The 21594-nt window shown below is 36.4% G+C and overlaps 1 protein-coding gene across 2 annotated transcripts in view; it reads right to left on the bottom strand.

Moving 5' to 3' along the window:
• Mycbp2 (MYC binding protein 2) overlaps positions 1 to 21594 on the bottom strand; it is a 263847-nt gene that overhangs the window by 82356 nt on the left and 159897 nt on the right. For both annotated transcript variants that reach the window (XM_045144931.1, XM_004651034.2), the window contains exons 40-50: positions 20956 to 21174; positions 19863 to 20088; positions 16470 to 16588; positions 15833 to 15920; positions 13940 to 13989; positions 10573 to 10745; positions 9334 to 9478; positions 6474 to 6689; positions 5723 to 5778; positions 2262 to 2377; positions 41 to 138 (exon numbers count right to left, since the gene is read on the bottom strand). In XM_045144931.1, the coding sequence (XP_045000866.1) occupies positions 41 to 138; positions 2262 to 2377; positions 5723 to 5778; positions 6474 to 6689; positions 9334 to 9478; positions 10573 to 10745; positions 13940 to 13989; positions 15833 to 15920; positions 16470 to 16588; positions 19863 to 20088; positions 20956 to 21174 (1506 nt within the window). The remainder of the gene's footprint in view (positions 1 to 40; positions 139 to 2261; positions 2378 to 5722; positions 5779 to 6473; positions 6690 to 9333; positions 9479 to 10572; positions 10746 to 13939; positions 13990 to 15832; positions 15921 to 16469; positions 16589 to 19862; positions 20089 to 20955; positions 21175 to 21594) is intronic.

Here is a 21594-nt window from a genome sequence, read left to right as displayed (position 1 = left end):
TCTTTCTTCAATTCAAGTTCTGACTTCATTCTATCCTGACCTTATTTGGCTGAGGTTCAGCCTTTGGTTTGACAAGCTGAGTCCCTGGAGGAATCATTCCTTTTGGTGGGTCTTTTACTTTTACTTCCAGGCCAGCATCTGTAAGAAAAGTCAGAGAATTATGATATTAGACCAATTAAAAAAAAAAGAGGAGGAAGATCTTGCAATCTGTCATTAAAGATGTTAACTCCTTGCCTTACTGTTTCCATGCCTGAGATGGGAATGATCACAGTACTGCTTCCCTGAGCCCTTAAGAGAAGGAAATGATATCGCAAACATAAAGTATATGCAGAACCACATGCATGTATTAAATGTTCAATAAATATCTGCTATTTTTATTACCTTCAATCTAATGATTATCTGCCCTTGTCTATGGGTAAGTGTCGTGCAGTTGAAAGTCAAGTTAGTATGAAGAAGAGGGATAAAGTTAATCCTAAGTAAACACATACTTATATCCTTCCTTTAGCTTAGATCCAAAAGACACACCAATTCTGTTCCCTTTATGACTGGATGATTAAATATTCCAAAAGTCACACTTGGCTACCAGCGCTTTTAGATTCCTGCTGTAATTGTACGTCTTGTCTGCCACTATGTATATTTCAAATGACCTTTGTTTGGCTGTTTTATCTCAGCAATAATCATAATTTTCAATCCTTTAGAAAACTGTCTTACCTCAAACAGTTTTTGGTCAGAATCAAATAAAAATTTGCTTATCTAAAGGTTCTATGATTATGACAAGGCGGCAAATAAAAGTCTGTGATATAGGCCGGGTGTGGTGGCACACACCTTTAATCCCAGCACTAGGGAGGCAGAGGTAGGAGGATTGACGTGAGTTTGAGGCCAGCCTGAGGCTCCATAGTGAATTCCAGGTCAGCCTGGGCTAGAGTGAGACCCTACTTTGGAAAAAGATATAAAAAAAAAAAAAGTCTGTGATGTAATTTCATTTATTGATTGTATAATTACATACTCTATCAAAATGTAAAGAATCTCTGTATATCTACTACAATAATAATGCATTTAAAACTTAACATTTTGTCCTAGTATATTATGGCGGAATGTTAATCAATATTACAGAACCCCTTGGTTAATGAGGGGGTCTGGTTCTAGGAGCAATTTCTTATATAAAACAGCACAGTGTTTGCATTTTATCTACTTGCAACTTCTTATGTACTTTAAATCGTCTCTACTAACTAATAGTAGTAAATACACTAGTATTTTTAAGGGAACCATGGCAAGAGAAATAGTCTATGCTTGTTTACTACAGAACCACTTTAAAAAAAGTTATTTGAGAGAGAGAGAGAGAGAGAGAGAGAGAGAGAGAGAGAGAAAGAGAATGGGCATGTCAGGGCTTCTAGCCACTGCAAACAAACTCCAGATGCATGCACCACCTTGTGCATCTGGCTTTATGTGGGTACTGGGGAATCGATCCTGGGCCATTAGGCTTTGTGGGAAAGCACCTTAACTTCTGTATCATCTCTCCAGCCAAGACGCATGTCTTTTGTTTGTTTGTTTTTTAATTTTTGGTCAGTAATTGATTAAATCCTTGGATATAGAACTGATCACCTGGATGACTACCAGGATGTCTACCTGCTATGTCTCATAATAAGGTTTAATTAAAAGCAAGATTCCTAAAGACGGAATCTATCAAAATCCTTAAAATGTTAATGTACACTTCATAAATGTTTAATCTGAGAGTATATTTGCGGTTTTCTAAATACATGATCAGAGACATTTCATTTCTTGAGATGTATTATGAAGGGATCGTGTCATGTTATCCTATTACACATATTTTATAAATAAGGAAAAGAATTACCACTTAAAATGTAAGCAACATATTTTCAAATTTAATGGGAGACAAAGGAATTTGAGCAGACCCTCTATGCCAGGCCTAGCAGGGAGGTCACGGAGATGAGTAATATGGTCTCTAATCCTAGTTGGAAGAGAGGAAAGGTGGGGGGCATGCACAGGGTACTAGAGACAGTAAGGGGGACATCACAATGAGTGGCACATTGAGAAATGGAAGGAAGAACTCATGATACTTATAAGGCATGAGCAGACACTAAGAATTAACAATGTACTAAATATTCATTACTAAGGACATAATGAAGCCAAAATGAAGTTGTGAAACCTATCCTTGTGTATAACACAGGGGGCAAAACTACAACAGAAGGATGATTTTGATTCTACTTCTTTGCAGATACATTACTTCAAATCACATATACCTATTTCAATGCCATCAATAGTCACATGAATAGTATAGAGTCCGATAGCCCCTGGAGTCCAGTTGGCACAGTAAGTCCCATCATTGTTGACACGGATCAGCATATTTTCACTGGGCCTGGGAAGAAATAGATGAATATTGGAAAATCTATTTTTGATTAAGCAGCTAAGATAATTATATTTCACCAAATATATGATTAGTTTGTATTATACTACTGTCTGGTACTCCTGTTCCTGTCATAGGGTACTTTTCTACTTTGTAACAACTGAATTTCGGTTCTCTTTCACCACAGAACACCGCCACTTCTTCTAACTCTCAGAGGATCATACTTTCTTCTTTTTTCTTCATTGAAGAAATAGAAACAAGCAGACATAGCCTCCATGTTATAACCAGACTGCTAAGCCTACTCTTCTCTACCTTCTTTCTTATTACAGTGACAGGGTGAGGTTTTATCCAGAACCATTTTCCATTTCAGCTGTGAATCTGAGTCCCTCAACACTTCAGTTCTTGCTCACATCACTGTCTCATACATATATCACTTCTCACTTCTCCCACTTTACTGGACCATTTCCAGTAGCACACAAACTTTAGCATGTGCTATCTTTTGTTTGTTTGTTTGTTTGTTTGCTTGCTGTTTTTGAGGTAGGGTCTCACACTGGCTCAGGCTGACCTGGAATTCACTATGTAGTCTCAGGGTGGCCTTGAACTCTCAGAGATCCTCCTACCTCTGCCTCCCTCATGTGCTGGGATTAAAGGCGTACACCACCACGCCCGGCTAGCATGTGCTATCTTAACCCTTAATATTATAGTCATCTCTAATAGTATAATTCCCTCCAATGAGGTCTTATATTTCTTCTCTCTTTTGCACCAAAACTTATCTAATGAACTGCCCACTCATTCTTTCCATACTTTTCATTCTATTTCACTTCTCAACTAACTCCAATAAGTCTTTTACCCCCAAATTCACAGTAATTTTTGATGTAGGGTTATCAATGATCATTGCATCCTCAAATATACTGGCCAATTCTCCTCAGCAATCTTTCAGTAGCACTTGATAATTGGCAAGTCTTACTTTCTTGAAAGTTTGTCAGCTTCTTTCTATGGCTTTCTTCTGGTTTTGCTTTTATTTTACTGGGCATTCTTTGCACAATCATCTTTAACCACTGAGCCACCTTCCTGGCCCCTATTCTGTTTTATTGTTTGGTTTGCTCTTCCTAATCTGATTGCCCTTTAATTTATTAAATTCCCCAAGATTTGGGCACAGGATTCATTTTCCCAAGGCATCTTTGCAGTTGATCATTTGTCTCTCTTAGTGTTAAGGAGCATTTCTATATAAGTGACTTCCAAATTAACCAAGAGGTTCAAACTATTTCCAGTTATATCTCTACTTAAATACTCAAGAGGCAATTTGAATTCTCAACTTCAATATATCTAAGGAAAAACCGTATTTCTCACTCACCCACATAATTCACAAAACAATGCAGTGCAGAAAATCTGCTAAAGCCTAGGACTTCATGAGCCTCCTAAAAATTATGACAATCAGGGCCAGAAATACTTTATTTATCAATGGTTTTGTCTATTAGGCCAAAAACCTTTGTCACAACTACTAATTATAACCCTGTAGTTTAAGGGCAGCTGTAGATAGAAAGGAGCCAATGAGCAAAGCTGCACTCTAATACTCCACATACGTCAGTACAAAGCTTAAGTCAATGACTTTGTTCAGAAAAGTTTACCTCACATAAAACCAACCTCGTCTAGCTCTCAGACCTCATCTCTGGTGGGTTTTCCTCTGGCTCACTCCTCTCCAGACCTACCATGGCTCTGTTTCTCAAGGACATCAAGCCTAGAATGAACTTCTCCAAATCTTCTATCCAGTTCACTAATGTTCCTCAAATAACCACTTCCAATCCAAACTACTTTGGAAATCTGTCTCATTTCTAACATGACTTTACTAAATAACTCTACATATTATTACTATTTTGTTTATAGTTTGTTTCTCCATAGTAATTTAAGTACTATGAAAATCAGCACTATGTCTCTTTGAAAGTGTACCTATGATTTCTAATAATACCATCCACATTACAACTGGTCAATGATTGTTAATGAATATACTAATCTGCTTAGACAAGATACTATTTCAATTAGGTGTAAGATGCCTAACAAATATGAATATCTATTTGTTAGCAAATGTTTCCCTTCCTTTATTTTCTCTCCCTTCATCCCTCTCTTCCTCCTTTCTACTTTGTCTCTATTTTACCCTTTCTCTCTTTGTTTTTTGAGACAGGGTCTTACTATGTAGCCTAGGCTACCTGTGGACTTTCCATGAATCTGAGGCTGGAGGAGATAGTGCTATTATGGTGTGGTCTGTCCAGAACCCAGGACAAGTCACCTGAACTCCTGTAACTATCTATGCGATCCTACTGCTTCACCTTCCCGAGTGCTATACAGGTGTGTCCATCACACTGGGTGACTTGTTGTTACTCATCATGCTATACATTTATACTGGCTACTTTTATTTAGTAATGCTAAATGCTTCTACTATACTGGAGGGTCTGCAATTACACCAAAAACAAAATGCTACTTTCTTATTCCCAAAGACACATTTTCAATACTTTGTAAATTTGACATAAAACTTCCTAGATTGTACATTTTAACTGATTTCTATATAAGCCAGAATAAAGTCAAAGCAAACTTCATTTTCTAGTAAGGTTTTGTGATTTGCAACAAACGTTGCCCAGATTCAATTTCAAACCTTTGATAAAACCTATGAAAGTAATCTCTCAAAAGTATGCAACTATTTTGTCCAAGTACTTGTTTTGAGAGGCTGTAGCAGGGGATCATGAGTTCAAGATCAACCTGGGCTATATGACAACACCATGTTTCAAAAATAAAACAAAATAAACTCAAACAGAAAAAATAATAACTACAAATAAAATATAACTCAAAACTATTTGCTTATGAGAAAAGTTATTAGCAATTTTTAAAAACAAGATATAATTGACATGCCATAAAGCACAAAGTTCCTTTGTTTAAGATATACAATTCCATGGTTTTCTGAGTAGTCGCTTAGGTGTCCAATTAATACTACTATTTAGTTCTAGAACATTTTCATCAACTCAGAAGGAAATCTGTTTCCTCCCTTAGATTCTGTCAATGAGTTATTCTACTTTATTTTCCCATGGATTTACCTATTGTTGATACCTCATACAATGATATTATATAAAGCAAGGCCCTCCATGTCTGTCCTCTTTAAATTATAATGTTTTCAAGGTTTATCCCAGAATTTATACATGGATACTATGTATCAACGTTTCATCATTTTTCATGGCCAAACAGTATTTCCTTATATGAACATCCCACAACTTGTTTATCTATGTTGCATGTACTATGGAATTCAGGATGATTTTAGTTCAAATACTTCACAACACATATTTAGCTATGCTTTGAAATAATTATCCTTACCTTTTAGGGGTTGGTGACGCAAAACGCAGTTCTTCAAAGGAGTAATTTTCATATACCTTTAAGAAAGAGAATAGGAACAATCAAAACATGATTATAAACATTCTCAGTTAGTAGAATGATAAAACAACCAATAATGGTGCTGAAGTAACTGTTTCTCCATATAAGAATAAAAGGAAAATGGCAAGACTGTTTACAAAAATAAATTCTAGATATCCTAAAGACCACTCATAATATCTTTTGGGGAAATTAAAAATTTAAATTTGGGGCTGGAGACCACTAGGTGGGTAAGGTGCTTGCCACACAAGCATGGGGACCTGAGTTCAGATCTCTAGCACCCACATGAAGTACTAGGCATGGTGATGTGCACTTGTAATCACAGCACTGGGGAGGCGAAGAGAAGGAATTCCTGAGGTTCACTGCTTAGCCAGATAGCAGAGTTCTAGGCTCAGCCAGAGACCTGGGCTCAAGAAATAGGGTGGAGAGCTGTTAAGGAATATACCTGTTGTCGACTTCTGGCCTACACATGCATATGCATACACACATACACATATGCACACACACATACTATTCATATACACGTGCATGTGCACTACATACCAATATAGCACACACATACATATATGTAAAAAGCAATTTAAATTTCTCCAATGAAAAACCCTTCTGGATTAAGGAACTTTAAAAAGTTATCATCTTAAAAAATATGTTACAAGTTTAAAATCTGTCTAGACTCATCATCACAGAAATAAGTCACCTTCATCATTGTTATGGCAATATATCGAGCCTCCTTCACAATCATGGGTTCATATGAAACATCCAGCTTTGGTGATGCCAGCCCGCCAAAGGTCATGTCGGTATTAGGAGACGCTGCTGTGACTGAAGGACTGCTGGGAATCCTTTGAGATTTCTTTACTTGCTCTTGCTGTAAAGATGTTTTTTTCTGAGATACAGGTACAGCTTTCACTTCCACCTAATAATGGTATTATAAAAAGCAAATATTATTACATAATTATTGTTGACACATTCAAAGAACCAACTTCTAATTTTAAACTCAATGTCAGTTTGGTTGCCACTGGTCTGCTTGACCATTCCCTTCAGACAATACACAACATAAAACAACCCACATATCAGATCAAAGTGAAAAGAACGAATGAACAAGAAAGAAAACATAGCTGAAGAAATACTATAAGCACAAATGTGAATATTAAAAATAAGTTGAACGCTCTATTAACCTGGAAAACAGTATTATAGTGCTGTCACTTAAGGAACATAGAAACTGGATTTAATAACTGCAGACCCTCAAGTGAGAAATGCATAATATGCAAAGCCTCTCAATATAGTACTGTCTACTATACTGATCAAAATTCTGCCCTTAGGTAGAGTGATCTAGCTATTTATTTTTCACATTCTTAGGATCACTGTATTCTCCATTCAACTTTTTTTTTTTCCTCTTATTATTGCTTCACTTGGGATAAGTTCCTGGTTGGACTGACACTTGCTAAGTAGTCCAGGCTGGCCTAGAACTCATGGTGCTCCTTTTGCCTCAGCCTCCCAATTACTAAGATTATAAACTTAAGTCACTATGTTTAGCATTTTATTTTATAATTTTTGAAGTGTTCATGTTTTGTAGAGTAATTTCGAGTGGAAAACTGTTGGTGGGGGTTTTAAAAAGTAGAAGAGAAGAGGCAGGGATGATGGTACAGATGTATAATACACATTTGGGAGGCTAGGGCAACAGAACAGGGTCACAAGTTCAGTGCCAGTCAGCCTGGGTAACCTAAGAAGACCCTGTCACATAAAAATAAATAAATAAGTAAATAAAGATGAGGGCTGAGAGATGGCTTAGTGGTTAAGTGCTGCCTGTGAAGCCTAAGGACCTGGGTTCAAGGTTCAATTCCCCAGGACCTATGTTAGCCAGATGCACAAGGGGGCGCATGTCTGCAGTTGGTTTGCAGTGGCTGGAAGCCCTGGCACGCCCATTCTCTCTCTCTCTGCTTTTTTCTGTCACTCTCAAATAAATAAATAAAATAAACAACAACAATAAAAAAGATGAGAACATATCAAAGTGTCTGTATGTGTGTACTGTGTAATATATGTATACATTTGACTATAGTATTTCATCATTTGCTCAGGTCATAATATTAATTCATTACTTATTTATTTTTAAGCAGAGAGACAGAAGACAGGGCCTCAAGCCACTGCAAGTGGACTCTAGATACATGGGCCACTTTGTGTATCTGGCTTTACATTGGTACTGAGGAATCAAACTCAGGTTGTCAGGCTTTGCAGGCAAGTGCATGAACATCTAAGTCATTTCTCCATCCTAGTGATACTAGTTTTAATTGTGAGTCAGTGAAAATTTAAAAGACACTGGAAAGACAGGTTGGTTAAATGGTTTTCTATACACTTTAATTATTTGACCTTACCTGGTCTGAACAATTGTGTTTTTACCCACTTTTTCCTGACTCAAAGAGCTTACACTGGCATTTTTCTTACTCATGCTACATTAATGATTTTATCATGATAATATTAAAGAAAATTTAGCCACTCTGTGCAAAAAGGGATAATTTATTTTAAGATACTCTAAGCACCAAAAAGCCAAATCATCTTATAATTCAACTTTGGAGGGAAAAAAGTTAGGGAATGTCTATGCAAATTTTCATTCAAAATCTACTTTTTCAGAAATACAAAATATGGTTTAAATAGTTCAAATGAGATATTTGTTATCAATAGATATCACTAAGAAATGTATTATATGCATTATGATATGAATAGCCTTATTAGCTCATGCCTCATATAAGCTGTATATATAAAGAATCAATATGGCATACAACTACATCCTTAAATTTTTGCTCATGTGTGTGTAATGTGAGGAGTGTGTGTGTGTGTGTGTGTGTGTGTGTGTGTGTGTGTATGTATGGTATATTGCCCTTGATGAGCCCAATACTTTTGCCTCAGTGGTGGGGGGAGGGGGTAGGAGATAAAAGCATAATATCCAGAGAACCAAATTGCTTTATCTGTGCTTGGGGGACTCCAAGATTCTCAGGTCTCTGCTTTCCTGCAGCCGTGGGATGGGGGGGGTCACAAGTATGTGGCCATATCCAGATGTTTTGTGTGGGCCTCTCAAGCATTTTTGCTTGCCCAGGAAGCACACTTAATTGCTAAGCCATTTCTCCAGACCCCTTCCTCATCCTTTTATAACCCAAAGCCGTATTTTTCTAATTCATTTCATAAGTATCAATATTCTTTTAAGAATATGATTTCAGTAATATCAAATAAAGAATTTACTTGGGTCTCTTAATATACATACACAATAATTAAAACTGTGTTCTTTCACTTGCTAGCTGAATTCCAATCTACTAAGGTCTATTCTTTTGCCTAGTAACTCTATACAGACACTTTCTTATACTTCCTTTGAGATCTTTGTAGCATTTAGTATATGACTTGGACACTAGAGATTAATATAAACCAATCATTTAAACAACTTTTCATTGTCTTCCATTATAGACAAAGAAGAAAGAGCAAGTGGGCTCTGAGCTCTTGTCTTCCCTAAACTCTTACCACTTATAGCATCAATGTACAGACATCTCATAACTTAATTCAGACAGGATTACCTTCATATTGGGAACATGTACCACGTCTCCATACTGGTCTTTTGTCTGAACAGTTATTATCGTAGGCCACCCACACCGAATATCATCCTTATTTAAGATCAGTGATGTTTTCTGAGGATCAGCATAGGAATCTGGCTGCAGCCATCTACATGTAGTGGAAAATAATACAAAACAAAAGCAAATATTCACCAGCTTTTTCAATGTAACATAGAATAAAGCCAAATATTCAAAACTTGTATTGAACAAAATAGTAAATCAATATCTTTACTCATGACTCAGTGATAATCACAAGTGTTTCCTTGGAAACAGTTACTGAAAAATTCATTAAAACAAAAACCCCTGAAACTTTTGATGTTTATGTACAATACAAAACAATTTTAAATTCAGAAAACTGGATATTTCACCTTATAATACCCCTAAAATAAATTCAGGTTATGGCTAATTTGAAGCCGTAAGGCCTTCCGTTCTTGCTAAGAGAGCCTCGCTTTCCTCATCAATCTGAGAGCCTTGAGAAGAACAGCTGCGGTACAAAAGCAGGACAGCTACATAAGTCTGTCCTTTCCTTATACAGCTTCTCCCTTAGTGCTTCCCTGTAAATGTTTGTGATATCAATTCCTGAATTCATTCCACAACTCACATTCAAGTTGTCCTATGAGACGAGTCATAAGAAATTCTATCATACACTATACAGGTAACTACAAACCTAGCAGTTAAGATCTATTATTCTACTCAACTTTAAATACTAAGCAGCAAACTCTAAAAGTCTAAAATTAAAATCAGTAAGTTTAATTTTTTTTAATTTAATTTACTTATTTATTTGAGAGCAACAGACACAGAGAGAACGACAGATAGAGGGAGAGAGAGAGAGAATGGGCACGCCAGGGCTTCCAGCCTCTGCAAACGAACTCCAGACACGTGTGCCCCCTTGTGCATCTGGCTAACGTGGGACCTGGGGAACCGAGCCTCGAACCGGGGTCCTTAGGCTTCACAGGCAAGCGCTTAACCGCTAAGCCATCTCTCCAGCCCAAATTTTTATTTTTCATTAGTAAAATAACACAAGCTAGCATATTTTCATTTCCATTCTAAAATAGCAAATGGAACAAACTAGAATTACTTAGCAACTGTCAATATCATCAGCCAAATTACTGGAGGCAGCATTACCAGCACAATGGGCCTTTCTTGTTTCACTTCTCCTACAAGCGTGCCCTTATAAGCAGGCAATGGCAGTATTAAAGGTACCTTGCCAGTCTTCCCCCACTTGATCCTGGGACACAAGCAATGAAGTCATCCAGAAAGGACTGCTCGTTGCTTTGGATTTGAAGTGGTAAGTTTCCTTCAAGTGCCTCTAATATAGTTGGTGAGTGGGAAAGAGCCAATCCCTTTCCAAGAATACCAGAGTGTGTTTTGCACACCTGTTGGGTTTAAAAAAAGGTGAATTTATGTATTTCACTTAATCACTTACTCAGTTTACTATGTTGTCCAGGTTGACTTCCTGCCTATGCCTCTTTTTTATATCATTCATGCGCGCGCGCGCGCGCGCGCACACACACACACACACACACACACACACACACACACACACACACACATATATCTACCCATGCATATCTTTTTGGTATGCCTTAGTGAAATTATTTTCTCCCATGCATCAGTGTTCCTTTTCCTTTTCTTTAGCCCATAAAGTATAAATCCTAGGAGGGAAACACAAATAATAGTTCATCTTTTTGTTCTCCTTAAAAACCATCCACCTATCAGAGATTTTCATATTAGATGAAATGGTATGCTTCCTCCTATGCTCTCCTTTGTCAGCAGTGGAAATCTGATTTTTGAGTGTACCTTCTTGGCTATGAGCACTGGTAATTCAAGCCTGCTATCTTGGGTAGCTCTCTACTGGAATCAAAGTGGCTGGAAGACTATGTCTATACAGAATCTTATTAAAGGAAATCTTAGTTTTTACTTATCTGTTAGGCAAACCTTATGTATTTATTTCAGAGAGAGAGGCAGGTAGAAATAAAGAGAGAGAATGGATGCACCAGGGCCTCCAAGTCACTGCAAACAAACTTTAGACACATGTGCCCCCTTGTGCATCTGACTGAAGTGAGTCATGGGGAGTTGCACCTGGGTCCTTTGGCTTTACAAGCAAGTGCCTTAACCACTAAGCCACCTCTCCTGCCCAAACCTTGTTTTTGAAAAACTGCTCAAGATGCTAAAACTCCAGGAAAAAAATTGAACCTTTCCTAAAAAATGTTATACTTTCCAAGGCTATAAATATACAATAGTACCTTATGAATTCAATAAGCCATGCAAAACCACAAAAATATCCTCTTAAGGGCCAAACAGATTTGAGTGCAAATCCTAGCTCTGAGATAATTATATTGCTGTTAAGTTTGTGAACTAACAACCTACCATCCCTGAATCAGCAAAATGTTCTGATTGGTGATCAAATAATACCTCTTTTACTTGTTCACTATAAAGTTTTAAGTTAAAAAACATTCATAAAACATTTGCTACACTGTTTGACAAATACAAGGCATTTATATCTGTTATGTCACAACAACTATATACTAAAATGATAGTAAATTTATGACAATAGTTTTCCTTGAATAGTAGCTAATAATGATTTCTTTTTAACTAGCCTAAATCTTTGAAATGATGATAATGTATGAGGCTACACCAAATGTGAATACTGTCTGACATAATGTTTATGAAATGTTTATTATTTTTGTATTCTGAAGACCAAAGAATATTGAACATACACACAAACAAACACACGCATACACACAAGTTGGTATGTTTGTAAAATCCCAAAGGTATTTTAAAAAATATTTTTATTTATTTATTTGAGAGAGGAAAAGAGGTGGGGAGAGAAAGAATGGGTGTGACAGGGCTTCCAGCCACTGCAAATGAATTCCAGATGCATGTGCCACCGAGTGCACCTGGCTTACATGGGTGCTGGGGAAAGAAATCGAGGTCATTTGGCTTTGCAGGCAAGTGCCTAAACCTCTAAGCCATCTCTCCAGCCCTCTAAGTTTTTTTTTTTTTTTTTTTTTTTTTTTTTTTATAATGGTGAAAATACCATGGCTATCTATGATTGGAGCAAAGTGGTCAAAATCATGGACTTTGTCAGCAAAATGCCAGAGGTTGAATTCCAACTCTGTGATCTTGGGTAGTTATCTATGTACTCAGTGCTTCAATTTTCTTTACAGTAGAGAGAATCTTCGGCAATTAAATAAGGTGAAGATAAGTGCAACATTTAAAGTAATGCGTGACAACTTAAAATGAAACAACTCCCTTCAGGAACTCAATGTAAAACCCAAGCCCTTAGACTGATATTGAATTACTGCATTCAAAGTAGATATTATTATTTGCTGGTTACAGAGCCTGATGCTCCTCCCATCCTATTAGTTACTGCTAGCTAGCTAAATTCAGATTTTTCAAGCTAAGAGAAGAATGTAGCAGACTATTAGTAATCTTAAGTAATAAAAGATTATATATTGTCATGACAAATCCAAATCAGAACTTTAACTGAAATACAATATTCATGCATTTCCATTCCAATGTCAAAGGTACTTAACTAATGTCTACATAAACAAAAAGCAGCAACAAATTGATGGCTCCAATTTCTTACAGCAAGTTGGCTCTACAACACTATGAAATATAGGTCTATAATAGTCTGAACTTGCCAGCTGTATACACGAATATATAATGTTAATATATATTTATTTGCATTTATAATATAACCATATACTTCTAGGTTTGATTGTGAAATGCCTTTTTCCTTCTGCTAGTGGCAAGATAAACTTCTTTAAATTGGGCTAGATAGGTGCTTGAGTGACTGAAGTACTTGCTTGCAAAGCCTTAGGATATGGGTTCAATGACCCAGTACCCAAGTAAAGGCAGATGCACACTGTGGTGCATACATCTGGAATTTATCTGCAGTGGCAGGAAGCCCTGGAGCACCCATTCTCAATTTCTCTTTCTACATCTCTCTCTCAAATACAATAAATAATTTTTTTTTTTTTTTTTAGGTAGGGTTTCACACTAGCCCAGGCTGACCTGGAACTCACTACGTATTCTCAGGATGGCCTTGAATCACAGCAATCCTCCTACCTTTGCCCCCTGAATGCTGGGATTAAAGGCGTGCACTACCATTCCCAGCCCAAAATAAATAATATGTATATATGTTTTTTTATGAGGTAGGGGTTTCATTCTAGCTCAGGCTGACCTGGAATTCACTATGTAGTCTCAGGGTGGCCTGCAACTCAAGGTGATCCTCCTACCTCTGCCTCCCGAGGGCTGGGATTAAAGGTGTATGCCACCATGCCTGGCTAGTATTTTTAAAGATTCTTTCAAGGAACAACTGAAATATCCACAGCTCTGAAGTATGTCCCTTGCAATCTTGCTCTTCTTCCTACCACAGGACTTTTTTTAAAAAAATCTAGCTCCAGAATCAGAACCCAGCAGACATCTAGCTGAGCTTTGTGACTCTATCCCTTCAGGTGAATAGAATGAGGCACTTAAAAACTAAACCTTGCATTTGTGACAAATAAGGTTGATGTTATGAAAATACTGCCTTTAGACTAGTGAACAAAGTTTGGGACAATACCTGCAATGCAGCCTCTTCAAGAATTTCAAGATCTTCCTCCAATTCATTACCTATTATGCAAGTGAAACGTTTCAATGAAATATATTAATAACTTTTCTTGTATTTGCATTCATTACATTTTTCTTTCATAATTTTGCTACTATAGAGTCAAAAGGTTTATCATTCTGTATAAATACCAATATTTTACACTTTAAAATATACAGTATGTTCAATGACTCAGATAAGAACATAAGGTAATGACTTCATCCCTTAGGTATTTGCTTGCTTCTTCATATTGAAACAAACCATTTTAGACAATGACTTTTTCTTTGACAGTTTAAGTTATAAAGTGTTAATGAAGTTCTGGGAAAATATTCAAATAAAATTTAAAATGTAGAAAAATAATTCAACCTCTTTTCAATTAACACATCTCTCCCAATTCATTCAGTAGTTTCTTATGTATTATACCTCTAGAAACCACATGCAAGTCCTAACTCTGTATAAAGGTCAACATACACACAAGTAAACATGCATTCACTTGTACATAAATAATGTAATACATTAAACAGTGCCTTATTCTGTAACTTGCTTTTCTCATTTAATATCATTTGTCAGGTCATATAGATTCCCAGTGTATGGATATGTAACTGCTTGTCTAACAAGGCCTCAAAGGACACTTTGGTTGTTGCTGGGTTTTGCAATCCATATCACTACTATATCAAAATCCTTTATTCAACATATATTTTTAAACAGCTGTGCATATATTAAAACATATTGCAAAAGATATAAACATGTAAACTTTTAATATCTATTACCAAAGTTCCACCAAAGGAAGCACTGACAATTTTCATCACATAAACAGAGGATGACAGAACAGAATGCTGTCACACAAATATACTACTACTAAGAAGGGTCAAGGTGATGGAGAACACAAAGGGGCCAACTGAGAGGGGGAAGTAAGAAAGAAAAAGAACCAGAAAAAGTAGAAATAAATAAAGGATGGAATGAGAAGACTGTCACCAGAGGAAATATAGACTTATAGGGTAATAATTAGAAGAATATAATAGTATCTTTTAATCCAAAATACTGTGAAAATACAATGGTAAACACTGTATAAACATAATAGAATTAGATTATTAAGCATTTCTAAAGTTTACACTGTTACCCTCTTGATTATAATTTTTACATGACATAAATTTGCTCTGTATTGAAGTACATTCTGTCACTGCCTCTTCACTACATGAAAATGCATCTAGAGAGCTATCTATATTCAACCTGGCCTCTCCTCCTCACTTTCCACTCTCTCTCAGTCTATTTGACAGGCATTATCTTCTTGCATTTTCTAATTTATTAGGTACATAATTAATTAAATGCATCCATAGACTACAGTTAACGTCACAGCAGCATACAAAAGTGCCATGAATGCCTGCATCCCAGTCGTTCTCCTCCTTACTGCTGCTCACCTCATCACTCTTCTTCTGGTGCTGCTTGCCTTTGAAATGGTCCAGTTCTAGTTATAATCCTGGGCTATTGTAAAATAACATCTATGTAGAAATGGTGTTTTAATTGTCTTGTCCCTTTATCTTCAGACAATCAATTGTCTATGTAATATTTACCTTAGGATATCTAGATATGGCTCAAACTTTTAATTCAATAATGAATACCCAGGGTTTAGCCTAATGTTTGGCATACGGGTGATAGGCACATGCATGGGTTTGAGTAAATACAAAAAGTTTTAGGGTACTCTTCAGTCTCCATTTAAACAAAAAGACCATTGGTATAGTAAACAGTTATTGCTCATGAGCATATATAATTCATCTTTAAAACCTATTTTCTTATATTCTGTAATAAACGTATTTTATCTCAAAATTCCTTCTGAATCATCAGCAATATCTAGCATTTAAGCAGACTTACCAATAGGAAGTGCTAGGTCCTTTTTCATCAAAGCTGCTGCACAAACCCCACCAAGATTGGCTAATTCTTTTTCCAACTGAATAACTCCCTATAGAATTATATAAAATTTACTTTAAAAAATGTTTGAATAGATCATCTTTGAAACTAGAAAGAAGCATGCATCAGAAAATTCTTGAGAGTGAAAGAGATTTAAAGTTATACCATATGCTGGCCAGAAAATTTAGGTTTACAGATTTATTACCAAAACAATATTTCATATTTAGAAAGCATATGGTCATGGTTTTATTTTAGTGTATGATTTAAAAAAATTAAATCTATGAAGTCAGTCCCTTTATAAAATCTCAAGTTCAATATACTCAGGAAGATATAGCCATTTGAGCAGGTTCAGGGATGACATAGTTATATTTCACAATTATGCTTTTATACTTGCTCATGTTGTATATAACATGAATTTTATTCATGTATTAAAAGTAGCAAATGATTGCTGCACACAGATAACAACAAAGTATTTTAAATTATAAACCCAATATTAAAAGGAATTAACAACTTAAGTATGAGTAACAAGGCAATGTATGTCAATAGGAGCCTTTAAATGCACAATTTTCCTTAACAGAATGAAAAGATAATTTATTCTTACCTCATCAGGTCCAGGACTAAATTCATAACCAATTGCAAAACACTTAAAGCCATAAAAGGAAGCTTTGTCATCTTTAACATAATCTGAAGCAGTTTCTAATGAAAAAAGGGCCTCATTTCCTGTAAACAAAACAAATTATATATACATACATAAACACACACACACACAGCATTAAGGTAAAAATCTGAAAGAATAATTAAAATATTATTTTTATTTTTAGGTTGTTTATTTCTTCAAAGTAGGGTCTCACTGTAGTCTAGGGGCTGACGTGGAACTCTGTAGTTCCAGACTGACCTCCAATTAGTGATCCTCCTACCCCTGCCTCCGGAGTGCTGGGATTAAAGATATGTACCACCACATCTGGTTTAATAATCATTTTATCAATGTGTATCATATCAACATGTAACTATAAAAATCTGATACTAATAATGGCTAGGGAGTTGGCTAACTCATTAAAGGTGCTTGCTTGCAAAACCTAACAGCCAGGTTTCAATACCCAGTGCCCATATAAAGCCAGATACTACAGTGACATATATATCTGAAGTTTGTTTGCAAGAGCAAGAGGCCCTGACATGCCCATTCTCTCTCCCACATAAAAAAATATATATATATTTAAAAAAACAAAACAGGGAGCTGGAGAGATGGCTCAGCAGTTAAGACACTTGCCTGCAAAGCCTAGGTGACTTGGGCTTGGTTCCCTAGTACCTATATAAGCCAAATACACAAAGTGGCTCATGTGTGGGGAGTTTGTTTGCCCAAGTGGCAGAGGCCCTGATGCATTCATACTCTCCTTCATCTCTCTGTATGTATCTCTCTGCTTGTACATAAATAAAATATTTTTAGCTGGGCATGGTGGCATAACCTTTAATCCCAGCACTCAGGAAGCAGGGGTAGGAGAATTACTATGAGTTTGAGGCCTCCCTGAGATTACATCGTGAATTCCAGGTTAGCCTGACCTAGAGTGAGACCCTACCTCAAAGAACCAAACATATATACTCTTATATATATATTCATATTATATATATATGTGTATGTGTATATTATATATATATTACATATATATTATATATATATTACATATATATTATATATAAATATGAGATGCTTAATGGTAAGATAGGTATAGAAAAAATAATTCTAGTTTCTTAAAAAATCTATTAAAAATTCAGATACAAAACACCAAATAAGTCTTTTTTAGGGAAAGTTCTCTGTTTACTTGAGCAAACCATGCTAAAATTAATACTAACAACAAAAGAATCATCCCTAGTAAATGGTTCTTATTTTTCATTATAATCAAATTCCCCTCCTTAATCAAATATCCTATTTTTAAGTTATATATATGCATTTATCGATGTCAATTACTGAGGTGACCTAGTCTTTTCTGTTTCAAATTAGATAATCTACATTGGCATTTGTTTTTCTTCTGATCTTTAGTGATCAACCAACGAACCAATCCATCAATCAAATCAAGGTCACAGTCAAAGAAGGGTCTGAATGTTTTTTTTAATTTTTTTTGTTTATTTTTATTTATTTGAAAGTGATGGACAGAGAGAGAAAGAGGCAGAGAGAGAGACAGAATGGGCACGCCAGGGCCTCTGGCCACTGCAAACGAACTCCAGACGCGTGTGCCCCCTTGTGCATCTGGCTAACATGGGTCCTGGAGAATAGAGCCTTGAACCGGGGTCCTTAGGTTTCACAGGCAAGTGCTTAACTGCTAAGCCATCTCTCCAGCCCAAGGGTCTGAATTTTTTAAGGAAATTAATTTAAAGGATAAAAAAAGTAACCATGATAGATTTGTTAAAAAACAAAAGACACTTCATGATATCTTCTTCAGTGCCTTGTGACTCAGGTGTTCCCTCTAAGGGCCTGGTGAAGGTTCAACCATTTGGTCTGCCTTTTAGGATGTAGAATTTTATGGTACCATTGCCATTTGGGTCTAGATTTGTGATGACCAATATCTGTCCAAAAAACTCATGGTCTCACCTACTTAACAGCAAATAACCTGTTGTGATGCTCACACAAGTGCAATAGTGGTGCACAGCCATGGTGGGAAACCAACTGCTCTTGATTTGGCTAACTGATCCGCTCAGTGGAATGGGACCCCATAGCTGGAGCTGGGAAGCATGTTGGAACCATATCCAAACATGAGCCTGCTCTCCACTATCAAGCTACCACCAATCATGGGCTACAACAGGGCCTACACCTATTAAATTCTCTATTAAAAAAAAATAAGAGTTATCCCATTTATCTGGTGCTAACTTTACTCTCCATTGGAGAATCTGCTTCTCTTTTTCAGACAGATGCAGATCCTAAGGAGAGAACCACCCCATCATACCCCAAAAGGGCCCCAGCTGAAACTAAGAATAATTGGCGAAACAAGCAAGGGTGCTATTTTCTTGGTGAACCTGGAACCAGCACAAAGGTGAAAGAGATAGACAGAGAAAAATCAACTCCTACCAAATTAGATATCCAGAGACACAGAGGCTCCCAACACCTCATCACTGAAGCAGACCCCAAATGAACCCAACATGGCTTAGGGAAATTTTGAGGAAGAGGGGGTGGAAAGAATGTCAGAGCCACACATTGGGTCATGATATGCAGAGACATTTTCTCCTACCTGTAACTGTGGGCTAACTCCAGAATGCAAGACCCATATACCTCAACAACGAGGGGCCAAGGGGAAGGGTTAGGACATGGAGGAGGCTAACAATGGTACCAACTTGACTATATTCACTGAGTACAAAACTAATTAATAATAATAAAAAAGACACTGTAGAGATAAGAGTTTTCAAAACAACTACCCTTTAAAAGAAGACGTGAATTTTAGAAATAAGTCCATATACTTATTCTTTCTCTCTCATACACACTCACACAACTACACATATTGTCTTTTCTTTTTGGGGGGGCGGTTTGAGGTAGGGTCTCACTCTACCCTAAGCTGACCTGGAATTCACTATGTAGTCTCAGGGTGGCCTTGAACTCACGGTGATCCTCCTACCTCTGCTGGAATTAAAGGTGTGAGCCACCATGCCCGGCCCAAATATACACATTTTCTCTTCTTAGTGAGTTGGGTTCTTAGATTTGAAAATTCTCAAAATTTAATACTAACTGGGAAAATAAATGATCCAATATGTATTCTATTTTTTCCATACTTTGGCCCCAACTACCCAAAAAGCTACTCCTCAGTATTAACAGTTTTTCACCAAATAAAATCCTCAAAACAATTTCTCCTCCAAAATTCAGATCATGCCCTGTAACCATCACTTCTTATGTACTCCTCAACTGTAATCCAGATATATCCTTCTTTAATAATTTACAAATAAACACTCTTCACTACTGCATGCTGAATGTACACATGTACCCATTTCATTCTATTCAACAGAAAACACTCACCTGGCAACACTAATACCATAGAAGGCCAACCAGAGGATCCGGAAAATTTCTTTAATTCTATCCATGAATTAAGATTTTCATGAACAGATGCCAATTTTGGTCCATATCCTGAATTCTGAAAAGTTCTGACAGGAATCAACAAACGAAGGACATCTTCTGACTGTGCAGTACCACACTGAGGGTCAAATTCGACTGTCATCCACCTAACACATTCTGGGAATGTCACCTGGCAATAGGCAAAAGAACATGAATGCACATGCACATACTTGAACAAAATGATAAAACAAAAGCACATTACAATGCAGAAAAAGAAGGGAACAGAATGAAGGTACAAAGATGCAAGCTAAATTTGCTGTATAATTTGATTTTGGAATATGTAATTATAAACAAAATTATAAAATAATATAAATAAATAAAATAAATAAATCATAAATAAAAAACAAACTCCAAATTTAAACTTATCCCTAACAACTTTAAATAAAATGAAAAACATGAATCAGAATACAAGCAGTATACAAATTACTTCAAAATTAAGTAATTTTAATTTACATTTTAAAAAGTAATTTGAAATTGTACTTGAGATATTTAAAGGGCATTACATCTACCCTTAGCATAAAACCAATAATTAAATAACCTTAATTTTAATATTCCCAGTGTCATTAAGAGCAGGGGATGCTGATACATTATAGGAGATTGAAGTATTTCCTCCCACAACTTTTTTTTTTTTCTTTTGGTTTTTCAAGGCAGAGTCCTGCTCTAACTCAGTATGGCCTGGAATTCACTATGTAGTCTCAGGGTGGCCTTGAACTCACAGTGATCCTCCTACCTCTGTCTCCCACGTGCTGGGATTAAAGGCGTGTGCCACCACCTCTGCTCTACCATATTTCCCGGCCATCATAACATTTATTTACCCTCTAGACTGTAGGCTAAAAACAAACAAACAAAAAAAACTTTCCTCTCTCAGCTGCTTTTGGTTGAGTGCTTTATCCCAGCAACAAGAAAGTAATTATAGCAACAGGCAGAGATTTCAGATATCATTAGCAAATCTCATACCCAATTTTAAATTAACCTCTCACTCAGAATGGGCACCGACCTTGTAATGCATCACACAGGCAGGCTTATATGGGTGCTCACTCTCAATGACCGCATAGTGATTCGAAGTGGTACATGCCGAGAGCCCTTGCTCAGGCTGGTTTCCTGTGGTGCTATCTGTGGACTGATTGGGGTTGAAGGCAGGGGGTGCATACTTCTGATTCAAAATGGCAACTGAGGGAAGCAACTGTTGGACAAGGCCAAAGACTTCCACAGCAACCTAGCAGACAGAAATAATACAAATGCTTAAAGGAGAAAATAACTGATCAACTACCATATACTATAATCACTGGCAACCCTTATCAATTTACCAATTTATATCCAGAGTTTCTACAAGGTTTTTTTTTTTATAATTAGAAAAATGTGTTTTAAATGGACAGAAAGTTGACCTTGGATGTTATATCAAAATAAAATGCATTTTACAACACTTTTGCTGTTCTGCGGCCCACAGTAAATATTGTTTTCTCTATACAGAATTATGCTGATCAATCAATAGTTTATGATTATTTCTACCATATCTTAAGATATTTCACTACTATAAAAATTCCTATCATTTCCCATTGCTATTGTTATTTAAAAAGGATTTGGCATCATGCTTTCAAACAAAACTCATTTAACTTATTCTTTCCTTATATGTCAT

Source organism: Jaculus jaculus, chromosome 3, assembly GCF_020740685.1.
Source record: "Jaculus jaculus isolate mJacJac1 chromosome 3, mJacJac1.mat.Y.cur, whole genome shotgun sequence".
NCBI classification, from domain to species: Eukaryota; Metazoa; Chordata; class Mammalia; order Rodentia; family Dipodidae; genus Jaculus; species Jaculus jaculus.
Note: the sequence above shows the minus strand (reverse complement) of the source record. Positions and strands in the feature narration are given on the sequence as shown.